Source organism: Lutzomyia longipalpis, chromosome 1, assembly GCF_024334085.1.
Source record: "Lutzomyia longipalpis isolate SR_M1_2022 chromosome 1, ASM2433408v1".
Lineage (NCBI taxonomy): Eukaryota > Metazoa > Arthropoda > Insecta > Diptera > Psychodidae > Lutzomyia > Lutzomyia longipalpis.
The window spans coordinates 15,116,981-15,130,548 of record NC_074707.1 but is presented as its reverse complement, the minus strand read 5'-3'; the positions used below and the strand labels follow the sequence as shown (position 1 = coordinate 15,130,548).

General features: G+C 42.5%; 1 protein-coding gene across 1 annotated transcript in view; it reads left to right on the top strand.

The window, feature by feature from the left end:
• The first annotated feature begins 310 nt into the window (after positions 1-310).
• Positions 311-13,568, top strand: part of LOC129791240 (ubiquitin carboxyl-terminal hydrolase puf) — a 25,802-nt gene continuing 12,544 nt past the window's right edge. The window contains exons 1-6 of the mRNA XM_055829310.1: positions 311-504; positions 959-1,055; positions 1,119-2,644; positions 4,791-10,449; positions 12,845-13,156; positions 13,240-13,510. Coding sequence (XP_055685285.1) covers positions 462-504; positions 959-1,055; positions 1,119-2,644; positions 4,791-10,449; positions 12,845-13,156; positions 13,240-13,510 — 7,908 coding nt within the window. The 5' untranslated portion in view covers positions 311-461. The remainder of the gene's footprint in view (positions 505-958; positions 1,056-1,118; positions 2,645-4,790; positions 10,450-12,844; positions 13,157-13,239; positions 13,511-13,568) is intronic.

The following is a 13,568-nucleotide window of genomic DNA, read 5'->3' as shown; positions in this document are numbered from 1 at the left end:
TCTGGAGCACCCGGGAATGCTCTGGAGGCCTCTTTGGGGAGCTTCTGGAGCAGAAATGGTGGCAGGGAGAAATTTTAATTCATTTTTCCCAGAAATCGATTTTCGCGGACTTTCTGAATTTTTGATGCCAATCGACGTGGCGCCGCTTCCTGGTCACAAAAAGGTACTTCCGGTTGGAAAATTCGATGGAAAACGAGAGAAAATTGCGAAAAACACAAACTGTCAATGAATTTGAATTGTGGAAATCTCCGAAATCTCGATTCTCGAATGCGGTTTTCGATACTATGTGTCAAAACTGAATGAAAACTTCAGCGTGATTCGACGACGACGGTAAATGAAAACTTCAGCGTGGTTCGACGACGACGGTGAATGAAAATTTAGCGTGAAAATTTGTTGAATTTAGTTGAAAATTGATTAGGTTTCTGCGACAAATGTTGCCAGAGATCGGGCATTAAGTTATAATGTGCGACGTGTGCGCGGATTTTCTTCATCTCCTCACCACCCGTAAGTTTGGGGCTTTTTCATGGAAGGTGGCAAGCCCTTTCCGATGCCAGATCAACTTTTCCGGGCATTTCCCTGTTCTCTATCCCATCTCCGACACTCTGGGCAACAAGGAGAAGCTTCCTGGATGACTTCTCCGGGGAAATTGGGAGGAATTTGGGGATTTCTGCGTGTTTTCAGTGGGCTTGAAATGTTGGAAGTTTTGGGGTTTGTTTTCCATTTTTCTCCCTGATTCACTTCACTTTTCCCCCCAAATGTGCTGAATACCGCAAAAGGGAAGCATTTCCGCAGCTTAAGAGTGTCCAGGAGGGGATTTTGTGGCAGAGGAACGTGAAGCTGGAATGGAAAAGTTTTTTCTTTGTTCATCTGTCAAACGCATTGGGAGGGATTTTGCCATTTGGGAGTTGCATTAGAAAGATTTTAGGAGGATTCTCTATTTTCTTTGTTCTGCCCGCAGATGAGTCGCGTATCAGCAACAACGAACTCAAGCATCAGCATCTCCAGAAGAATGAGGTTGACATTGCCTTCGCCTACATCCAGACATGGCCACAGAGGTGAGTTTTCCTCCCAAACAGCCTTTCCGGAAAGTAAAAACTTTCATTTTTTGGGGGTTTCAGGCAATGCATGTGCTGCTACAGGGACGTGAAGAATTTTGAGCGCTTCAACCTCATTGTGCAGTCTATAATATGTTTGACGATATCCCAGCTGAAGAATATCAAGGCAATCCTCGAGGAGAGTCAAACAAACAACAATAATCCCGAAGGGGAGGCAAGTGGGACGGAGGAGAAGGAACCGAAGGAGCCAAAGGTCGTGGTTGCGGCGGAGGAGGAGACAAAACCCGCATCTCCAGCTCCGCAGCAGCAGAATCCCGCAAAACCCAAAGAGGCCACCAACTCATCAACGTGGAGCCTCCCAGAGCTCGAACGGGTGCTCATTGTGATCTCCAAGGCGTTCCTCCTCAACTTCCCCCTGTACGTGGCTTACAAGCACGGCGTCCACTCGCGGCTGGACGACATCTCGGCCCAGGATGCGAACAATTTGAGCATTTTCTGTGATCTCCACGACAACGAGATCCCCGCCTTCCTCCTCCGGAATGTCTCTGTCTTCTGCAATTGCGGCGGTTTTGCCGCCATGGCGCTCTGCTTCGAGCAGAATAATCTTCCCGTCTCTACGGCTCATGCCATCACAGCTGCCATCTCCAATGTGAAGCTCTGGCTCAACTACCGCAGCATTGCTCAGCTGTTTGTCCCGCTGCGCGTCAAGGTGCTCCAGTACATGTGCAAGCTCAACGATCAGGACCTCCGATCGCCCGCCACGAAATCCATGGCGGAATTCATGTGGGCCGCCATCAAGGATCCCCTCGATTCGCAAATTACCTTCGACATGGAGGGCCTCACGCTTGCCTTCAAGTACTTCACATCCACCACCCTCACAATGCGTCTCTCGGGGATGGCGCAGATCAATGCCCACATTAATCTCTTCAATGACATCTGCACGTCCGACACTGTGGCCGAAGTGGAGGTTGTCGGGCAGAAATTAGCCGACTGGCTGACGGAGAATCAAATCATTTCGCACCTCTTTGGGCCCAATCTCCACGTGGAGGTCATCAAGCAGAGTCACATTGTGCTCAACTTCCTCGCGGTGGAGAACCAAATCACCGAAGATCACATCAATCTCATCTGGCAGGCAGCACAGCTGAAGCACTGCTCCAAACCCATCTACGACATCCTCCCGGCGCTCGTGAAGAATCTCGCGCCGCGTCCGGCAATGCATCTCTATCAGCTCCTCTGCAGGCTTGACCCCAAAGAGCACACAGAGCAGAGTATCTACATCGCTTCGGCTCTCACGAAGCTCATCTGGTCTCGTGACAGCTGCCGCCAGTCCAGCGTCGACAGCTTCTTCAGTGGATCCGTTCCGGGAGTCAGTGCGGCAGCTCAGAGTGCCCTGATGCGCAATGTGGCCACTGTTGCCTCAAGCTCCGAGAACAGTGTCAGCATCGAAGGGAGCAATAGCGAGGAGGAGCAGCAGGAGGAGGATAGTTCCGAGGGTAGGAAGAGCCCAATTGAAGTTGAGGGTTCCGACTCAGGAGCTCCGCCCTGCAAACAGGCACGCCACAAGAATTGCTGCGGTGAAACAACAGACGGTGAGTTCCCAGAAGACTTTTTTCTTTTAATTAAAAATATTCATTTTAAGTCATTGATTTATGCTTCATTTGCAATTTGAGCGCATATTTAATGCAAAAATTCTTGGAATTTTAACTTCAAGATCATCTTTTTTTTGTTTTATTATTGAAATGTTTTATTAGAATTCGCAGAATTCTTCGCATTTCTTATCGCTGGGAATTCCCTGGGAATTTTTTTAAATGAGATATGTAGAGATGTTTATGTATAATTGTTATCAACGGGAAAAAGGCTGAAGAATTTTATTAAAAAATATATATATATTTCTCGTTAAATTGAAAGGAATTTATGCACGGGTATATGAAGGATGATCCTCTATCGCAGAACAATTTTAACCCATCTCATCTTGTAGGGGAACATAAAAAATAGAAGAATCGCGAGAGAAACTCCCCAATATCCACTGGGATCACATAGAAAAGTGCAGTGAAAGTACAGTCCGGGAAAACATAACCTCAATTTGGGAACAACATTTAAATGAATAGGGGAACCTTTATTGTGTTCAACCAGCGTGGCATCGGGACCTCTTGAGCTTCTTTATAACCTTCCCAACCTTTCCTGCCTACCCGGATGAAGTTTTGAATGATTTTTGCTTCATTTCTGGCTTCCCGGACATCCCGTCGTGGAGTTTTTTTTTCTCTTCTTGGAGTGCGACTCAACGACGGGAAGTCCGGAAAGACAGAAGTGAAGCAAAAATCATTCAAATCTTCATCCGGGTAGGCAGGAAAGGTTGGGAAGGTTATAAAGAAGCTCAAGAGGTCCCGATGCCACGCTGGTTGAACACAATAAAGGTTCCCCTATTCATTTAAATGTTGTTCCCAAATTGAGGTTATGTTTTCCCGGACTGTACTTTCACTGCACTTTTCTATGTGATCCCAGTGGATATTGGGGAGTTTCTCTCGCGATTCTTCTATTTTTTATGTTCCCCTACAAGATGAGATGGGTTAAAATTGTTCTGCGATAGAGGATCATCCTTCATATACCCGTGCATAAATTCCTTTCTTCACCCAATAAAATTAATTTATTTAAAAAAAATCATTTATTGTGGGACGATGATTCTATGGAATATATTTTTATTTTCTTTCTTTCCATAAATTGCAAGATTTCTTAGAAATTCGTGGAAAAGATTTGCAAGACTAATCTTGTCCGAAAATAGTCCCTACTTACAAACTATTTAGCGTAGACACATTTTATGCTATAAAAATTTAACGTTTTGCAAATAAAGTTAAAAACTAAAAATATTATGGGTAGGTATAGAGAATTTTTATTTTCTCTTTTAATTAACAATTTTTTGAATTCTTTTCAAAAGAATTAAAGAAATTCGTAAAAATTTTAAATATTTTTAAATGAATTTATAGCGGAGACACACTTTGTGCAATAAAATTTTAGAATTTTTTTATAAATTAAGAGACAATTTATTGACTTATCAATTCCATGCTTGAAATAAGTCTAAAATATTATTTTCCCATTATGTTCTATTCAAAAATTAGAATTTCTCTAAAAAATTACTTCTTTTTCAGCCAAGATACTTTTCGTTCTATAAAAATTTTATCTTTTTAGCTGCAATCTGTTTTAATCTTTTTAAGAATATTTGTCACCAAAACATGGTCACAAACTTACAAATTGTAATTATAAGTTACAAAAGATAACATAAAAATTTAATTTTCTTGAATATATCTCGACTATGCCATAAAACATTAATTTTTGTAGAAAATCTCTTTTTATCTAATCAATTCAAAATTGTTATTTTTTGTATTACTGTAAACAATAATTGAAAGATTTGATGGGACAAAAAATTTAAATTATTTTTAGACTTTTTAGCCAAGACACATTTCGTCCTATAAATTAAATTTTTTCATATTCTGTCTGTACTATTTCATAATAATGTGTTTAAGAAAATTTATTTTGCAACCAAAACAAAGTCTCAAATTCATCATGACTAGAATTTATAAACATTCTACAATCGTTATATTTGATTAAATGTCTTTCAATGTGTCTTGGGTGCCATAAAAAATTTAATTTATTTAATAAAAACTCTCCAAGAAATGCTTGAAAGATGGGAATTTTCAATGAAATTTTCCTTTCTTTTCCCTCCCCGCCGCACACATACAGAGAGCACAAAAGTGGAGGCAGATGTAGTGGATGATGTGGAGCTGGATAAGGGAATCCCACCAACATTGACCATAATGGGTAAGAGGATTTCCATTCTTCCCGATGGATCGAGTAGCGATGACGGATTGGATGGCACGGAGAATTTTTCCGTGATGCGCAAACGCCTCCGGAAGCGTCGAAAGATGCGTGTGCTGTCGAAGAAGCAAATGCAGCAAATTGCCGAAATGTCCGACGGGGAGTCTCACAGCGATGGGGCTGTTGTGGGCAATGACAGTGACTGCAGTGAGACGCATCTCCCGTCGGCTGTGCTGAGTCACCTCCATTCTGATGGTTCCTTCATTGGGGCCATTTCGGAGGGGCAGCTGATGGACTTGCTGAGCGGTGCTGAGAATGATGGGAGCTACTCGTCGCCCATGAGCAATAAGAGTGAGAAGAATATGGCGGATTTTGACGATGAGGATTCTCCGTGTGAGGAGGAGTTGGAACAGTTGGCCTCCAGGGGGCACTGTCTTGCTGCCTTCACACTGCCACGCACACGGACCATTACCAATGTCCTGGGGAAGGGTGTCAAGGCGACAAAGGCAGCAGCTGCGGCAGTGGAGAAGTCAAGTCAGGAGAGTACAAACTCCTCAACGACGTCAGCAACAACGACGTCGACAACAACACAGGGAACGTTCAAGTTGAATGATGTGTGTCAGCCGGGGAATACGCTTCTGTGGGATCTCCTGCAGGACGACAAAATCGGGCAATTGGGTGAATCTCTCGCACTTGAAGCGGAAAAGGCTCTCGGGACACTTTTGTGCTTCAACACAGACAAGTTTATTCGCATGAAGTTTGTCGAGGGATGCCTGATGAATTTAGCCAATAATAGGAGCGTTATTGTTTGCCTGCGCCTCCTGCCGAAGATGTTTGCGTCATTCCAGCAATTTCGTGCCACGGACACGCATCAGGTGACAATGTGGGCTGAACGGCATCACAAGATGATGTTTCACTTCTTCAACAACCTCAAGTATTACGCCGTGTCGACAAAGACACAGAATCAGGGGCAGATTCTCAATCAGAACGGTGTACCAATGTACAGTCATCTAACGCAGGTACAGGTACGTCTGCAATTCCTCACTTCGGTGTTCAGCTCAATGGGCTCCCCGGAACCCTTCCGGTTGAGCCTTGAGCAAGTTGACGCACTCTGGGCGTGGTTGGCGAATGATCCCGAATGCTCAGACTGCTTGTTCGCCTGGTTACAGACACAGGCAAAGGGGAGTGGGGATCAGCATGCCCTTGGGATTGATACGTTGCAACATTTGTACATTCGGAAGTTGCCAGAGCTGCGTCCCGAAGGGATCTCAATGGTTGCTCTGGGGCTCTTTCAGCAACTCTGCAGTCTAGCCCGTTTGGCAGCGCACTACGACACAGGATCCGATATGTCCTTGGATATTGTGGGTATGAGTCATCTGTGGAAGATAGCCCTGCGTGCCAGCAATACGGACGTATCATTGGCTGCAATTCAGTACATAAACTCCTACTACATGGGGCAACAGTTGAAGTTGGAGAAGGAATTTGTCGCGCAATGCATGAATCACTTGACGCAGGCTGCGGAGGATTTGAATAATGTGGACAATCAGGAGCACGCTCTAATGTGTGTCCAGCGTGCTCTAATGCTGCTCAATACACACTTGGAGACGTTCAGACGACGCTATGCGTACCACTTGAGGCGTTGGGCGCTTGAAGGGAAGGGAATTGCAAGCCATAGTGCTCTGAGGAGTGAAGGACCAGGGCCACCGATACGGATAATCCTCCAACCAGCTGGAGTTCCCGATAAGTCCATCCTGCATCTGCATTCAACAGACCTCGTGGCTGATCTCAAGGCTGAAGTGGCTAAATGGTGGGAATCCATTCAGAGCGGGGTTAAATCAAGCGGAGCCACCGCTCCAGTCTTGGGTTTGCTTCTTAGTGAAGGCCCTCTGCGGATAATCACGCAAGGTCAGGAGATAACGGCGGAATACGACGAGAGGAGTCTTGCAGATGTTGGTTTTAAAGACAATCAAATGGTTTACGTGTCTCTGGGCGGGAGAAGTAGTGGCCGGCGTCGGGATCCGGGTGATCATCCTTCATTGCAGCCGCCACCGCCGAAGGAATGCCTCCCAACGGTGCTGCTGCTGCAACCGAAATACTTTGAGCAGCTGTTCAAACTAATGCAAACTCTGGGTGATATGAAGACTCTCGGAAAGGGTGGTAACCGTCAACCGCATACAAAGGCTCAACTGCTGTCAAGGAGAGTTTGGGACATTCTAGCAATGCTCCCTACGAGCCCAACGCTCCTTGAGAACTTCAAGAATATCATGAAAGTCGGGAAGGGTGATGAAGAAATGGAAACTGATGCTACGGATAAGCCGTCAATGATGAATGTTGAGGATCTTCTGGATCCGAGAAATCTGCAAAAGTTCATGTATTCCCTTCACATTGTTGAGAGTCTTTGCAAGACGAAATTCACAGCAGGAAAGGTGGCTGAGAAGACTCCGACAAAAGCTCAAGCGGTAAAAGCAACGAATCCTGCGAAGGCTGCTTCAAAAGGGCAGATTTCACCAAAAGGAGCTCAGAGTAAGAAGGCTTCGGTTGAAAAGGTGGACGGTGATGCTAATCTATCGAGCACACCAATGGAACTGGAAGAACAAGCTGTGGTAGCTGAGAATACAAGCAGTGCGCAGGAGAATGCAACTGCGAAAGGAGATGCGAAGGAGATGGAAGTAGCAGAAGCGGAAAATGTTCCTCCGTCTGATGCAGAGAATCAACCTCCTCAGCCAGATGTGATAAAAGCAAAGAAAGTTCTTGGTCCGGAGATAACAATTTCCTGGAGTACAATCTTTGTCAAGTGTGGTGGATTGAGGAAGTTGTACGATATCCTCATGTCAGGAGTGTTGCAGCCAGATGAAAGTGTCGGTGGGGATGACTTCAATGAGTGGAGGCATGATTGTTTAGCGAGTTTGCTGCGGATTCTCTGCCTTCTTGGCATGGAGGAGATGAAACCGGATGATACACTGCTAACAATTCCGAAACTCAATGAATACATGCTGCCCATGATGGTGGTTAAGCCAACACTTAAGAGACTCTCGTCCATCCTTACGGATTCATCGTTACCACTGAATCCACATCATTTCAAAACCGGCATCTGGGGTAGGGCTCAAGTCATCCATTTCACCATGAATCTCCTTGTGTGCTTTGTCCATTCATCGCCGCAGGCACGTGAACAACTGTGGTCGGATCCGGACAACTGTACTTGGCTACAGAGACTGATTCTCAATGATCCCGAACCGGCAGTTCGGAGGGAGGCCTGTGCTGGGCTCTATCGCATTTGCTTGGGGAATGCAAAGACATTCTACGAGATTACAGCACCGCTTCTGTCAAAACTGATTAGTTTCCTCCCAACGGCTGAGAAGATGACGTGTCAAAGTCAGAATATAAATTTGTCTCCGGATGAGGGAAAGGAGCCGTATGGACCGGCTTGTCGTGACTACTTTTGGCTCCTTTGTAGACTCGTGGATACGATGACGACGGAAATGATGAAGGAGGGTCTCGATGCACCGCAAACATCGGCAATTGACATTGAGAATCTCTGTAGGCAGGTGTCGAAGAGTATTCTGGAGCGTGACTTTCTGGAAATGAGGCATGGACATCAAGATGATGGACTTGTGGGGCTGATTAATCTCATGGCGAACCTCATTAAGTTTGATCCGTCTTTCAAGCAAAGTTCCGACGGGCAGGAGTTTATTGAGAGGATCTTTGAGTGTCTCTTTGATCTGCCATCGGCGGACAATAGGCAGAAGCCTAAATGCAAGTCTCAGTCAGCTAGAGCTGCTGCGTATGATCTTCTTGTGGAGATGTGTAAGAATTCAGCAAAGAATTATGCTCTGTTGCATGGAAAATTGATGGGGCAACATAAATCAGGACCGCATTCTTCGTATCCTTGGGATTATTGGCCTAGGGAGGATGGAAGATCAGAATGTGGGTATGTTGGACTAACGAACTTAGGAGCAACCTGCTATATGGCTTCGTGCATTCAACACTTGTACATGATGCCACAGGCAAGGGAAGCAGTCCTCGATGTTCCCCCACAGAATGCCCTAAAGCATGCGAATACACTGCATGAACTACAACGGATGTTTGCATACTTAATGGAGTCCGAAAGGAAGTCCTACAATCCCAGATCTTTCTGCCGTGTCTACCAGATGGATCATCAACCGTTGAATACGGGTGAACAGAAGGATATGGCGGAGTTTTTCATTGATCTCGTGTCAAAACTCGAGGAGATGACACCGGATTTGAAGAGTTTGATTAAAAATCTCTTTTGTGGCGTCTTGAGCAATAACGTCGTATCCCTTGATTGTGGCCACGTTAGTCGGACACTTGAGGAGTTCTACACGGTACGCTGTCAAGTGGCTGATATGCGGAATTTGCATGAATCCCTCGATGAGGTGACCGTTAAGGATACCCTGGAGGGTGATAATATGTACACGTGCTCACAGTGTGGCAAGAAGGTGCGTGCAGAGAAGCGGGCTTGCTTCAAGAAGCTCCCACAGATACTCTGCTTCAATACAATGCGCTACACCTTCAACATGGTGACGATGCTCAAGGAGAAGGTTAATACGCACTTCTCCTTCCCAATGCGTTTAGACATGTCTGGGTATTCGGAGAAATCTCTCATGCCGCAATACTATCAAGAGGAGAAGAAGAAGATGCAGCTGCGACGTTCAAATTCACGATTATCCAATACAGTTGAACCCATGGAAGGCGGCTCATCGTGCGAGAAGGCGAAGAAAGAGGCCTCCCCAACGTCAAGCATGGAGAGTTCAATGGAAACATGCGAAGCAAGTGAGAAGAGTTCAACGGAAATGGATGAGGATGAAAATGAATTTATTGATCACTTTGAGTACGATCTCGTGGGGGTGACGGTGCACACGGGAACAGCAGACGGCGGGCACTACTACAGTTTCATCAAAGAACGCTCAACGAATGGCCTGGGCGGTGATCGGTGGTTCCTCTTCAATGATGCCGAAGTTAAGATCTTCGATCCATCGCAAATTGCAGCTGAATGCTTTGGCGGGGAGATGACGAGTAAAACGTACGATTCCGTCACGGAGAAGTACTTGGATTTCAGCTTTGAGAAAACCAATTCAGCCTACATGCTCTTCTACGAGCGTCGTCCCGACAAGGATGACAAAGATCCGATGAGTAGTAGTTCGGAGAGTGGTCCAAGTGGCGTCAATGATGCAACGAGCTTAAATGCAAATAACAACAACACATGCAGCAGGAATAACAACACCAACAACATGGAAACATGCCTGCAACAGCAGCAACCAACGACGGCACAGTTGCTAGAAGGAAAACCACGATCAATCGCCATGGAGACATCAGATGGGAATGCGTGCGCTAATGAGACTGACGCGAGTAGTGATTTACTGATAAAAACTAATTTAAATAGAACTAATTGTGATATAGAAGCTAAGGGTAGTATGGTAGCAGCATCAACGGCCGTAGCCACGAGCAAATCCCCAACAACAGCAAGTAGAAAGTCACTTCTCAGCAAGGAGCTCGAAGATTGGATTTGGCAGGATAACAAACACTTCCTCCAGGATCGGAATATCTTTGAGCACACCTACTTCAAGTAAGTTTATTTTCTTTTTGTTTTAGAAAAAGATTTCTTTTTTTAATATTTGAGCGGTGTTCTTACAAAAGGAGTTTATCCACTTTCTACGGGCGGAAACTCTTTATTTGGAGAAAACAATTAAAGGTACGCGTAGTTTTGTGAAAGATCAGGAAGGAATTGAAAAAAAAATGATTTAAAAATCGTCAAAAAAATATTTTTTCTTTATGAAGATACGGTGAAAGTTTTACTCAAAAATGTAGACAATTACGTCACGTTCAGTGGCGTAGATAGGGAGGGTGTTTGAGTGTCTAAACACTCTAAATATTCAGTCAATTCAGGTTTTTTTTAGGTCAAAAGAAATTTAATTTAATTTAATTTTTGAAACAATTAAAAAAATATGTTGAACGTTCAAAAAAACGTTAATAAACGTCAAGCGATCGAAATAAACGTCAAGCAATTGAAAAGAAACGTCAAATGTTATGAAAACACTTTAAAGTTTTGAAAAGAAACAAATAATGTTAGAAAATATGTCAAAGATTTGAAAAGACGTCAAAAGTTCGAAAAAAATCGTCAAACGGAGAAATAAACGTCAAGTGGTAGAACAGAAAAGTCAAATGTTAAAAAAGCTGCCAAACGTTCATAAAGAAACGCAAAATATTAATAAAGACATCAAACTGTCAACAATGAACGTTAAAAGTTAAAAAAGGAAAGTTAGATGTTGGAATAAAATGTCAAATGTTCGAAAGAATACTTAAAACGTTAGAATTGCATAAAAATATTAGCAACCGTTAATAGAATTCGATTAAATAGATTTAGTTAAAATTTGACTTAAACAAACACTCTTAAAAATCCATTTAAATGTTACAATATAGAATTTTTTCGATTTATCTTTTATAAAACTACGATTAATTTAATTTAAGAGAATTTAGAGCTGTTCTAGGGATTTTGATCAAATCGGGTTCAAATTAAAATCTTTTGCGAAACCCTACAAATGCGCAGAATGTTGTAGCTTCATGAGATGACCGCAAGAGGCGCGTATGTCAAAGTTAGACTTTTCAAGAATTTCTAAATTGAGATATTTAAAAGTAGATTTATATATTTTGCTGAAATTCTTGCCAATTATAGTTTCAAATTAAATATTAATTATGCTATTTAATTACCTTCGAAATTAACAGTTTGAGGACAAAACTGGTAGTCGCTGCTAAATTGACTTTTTTAAACCGCCATAGATTAAAATTAATCGAAATTATCTCGATAACTTCTACATCTACGTGTAGGCGACTTAAAATACTAGAAGTTCGTCAAAAGAAAATCCGGGAAAACGTTTTTTTATAATAGAAAAAATTATGCTCAAAGTTTGAGGTTAGAAATTCGTGTCTTCAAAGTGTTAAATGCAAATGAATAAGAAGAAGAATTTGTCACATTCAAAAAGGGTTCTTATTGGCTGATGGATTCGGTCAAAGTGATCTAATTGGTTGTAGCACGGTTTCGGGGCGGATTCATTGTGCAAAGTAGATTTGAAAAGAGTTTTTTTTAACACTCGGAGGACTTTACTGGTAATTGCTACCAATTGGAACCTTAAAATCATCACAGAATAAAATCTATTGGACTTATCTCGATGAATTTAGCATCTATGTGTAGGGAATTTTAATTACTTTAAGATAGCAGAAAGAAAATCTCGAGAAAAGTCTTTTCTTTGGAAGATAATTGAGGTCAAAGTCAGAATCCAACGCGGAGGATCAAATTGGTAATATTTACCAGTCAAAATCCCATACATTTTAGCCATTGTTTTGAGGTTATGTTTCCCCATATTTGCCAAATAAAGTACTCTTGTTCACTTTTCCTCAGTCAAAAATAATTAATGTGGACTAATTTTATTGCCGGAAGTGACTAAAAAGTTACTTTAAGAATTAAAGTTTGTGATGATTTAGGCGCAATAATAAATTATGTAAAATTGTAGCTAAAAAAGTCGTTTGAATTGGCAATTTTGCATCGATTTGACGCAATTTTTTTCCAGTGACGATTTTCTCAACTAAATATTTAGTAATTAGGTGTAGGAATGCTTGAAGGACATTAAGAATTAATCAAACTTTCGATCCTCGTTCAATAAACTGATAAATAATTAATTATTGAGCATATTTTATCAGCTGGTAGTTATTACCAATTTGATCCTCCACGTTGTGTCAAATGTTGGGTCCTCCAAGTGTTAAACTACATTTTGTGGATTTTAATTCTTTAACGAGTGGACCTCAAAGGGTTAAACTTCCCCTAATTTTTCACATTTATTTCAATTTATTTCCGTTCTTTGCCTCCTTCCTATTCAACGCTGTAAGAACACCGCTCCTCTATGGCTTGATTTATCAATTCAACCCTTTATTTATTAATTAAAAAATAAATAAATATTTTTTTGCAGCTTTATGTGGCAAATTTGCGGTCATATTCCACAAACATTGCTAATGCAGGGTGATATCACGTGTATTGCGGCTCAACTGTCGGTTTCATTTTTCATTGAGACATTTATACATGCAAAAGAGAAGCCAACAATGGTGCTCTGGGTGGAACTTCTCACAAAACAATTCAATGCCAATCAAGAGGCGTGCGAATGGTTCCTAACGCACATGTCACAGGTACCGTGGTGGCCTGTTCAAGTGCTCATCCAATGTCCTAATCAAATGGTGCGACAAATGTTTCAACGATTAGTTATTCACGTCATACAACGACTTAGGTGAGGAAGAAAAGAAAGATTTTTAGGAGATTTTTTTTTTTTGAGGGAAAAAAGATTAATTTTTAAATGATTTTGTTGCTTAGACTCTCGCATTCATCGCTGTACTTAAAAATTGAGACAAATGAGGAGGGAAAGGAGGAGATTGGGAATGCATCGTGCGTGACACGCTTCATTAAATCACTGATAATGCTAATGGAGAGCAGTGCAAAGGCACATATGAGGAATTTATCGGAATTCTTTGGGCTTCTCTATGATTTCTCACGAATGGGCGAAGAGGAGGCTCTCTTCCTCTTGCGGATTAACATAATACGCAATGTTGCTGACTTCTATCTTGGGCACAAGACTCAGGATTGCGTGAGTTTTGAAATGCAAAATTTAGGGAGAATTTTTTGGAGGGAATAAAAATGTTAAT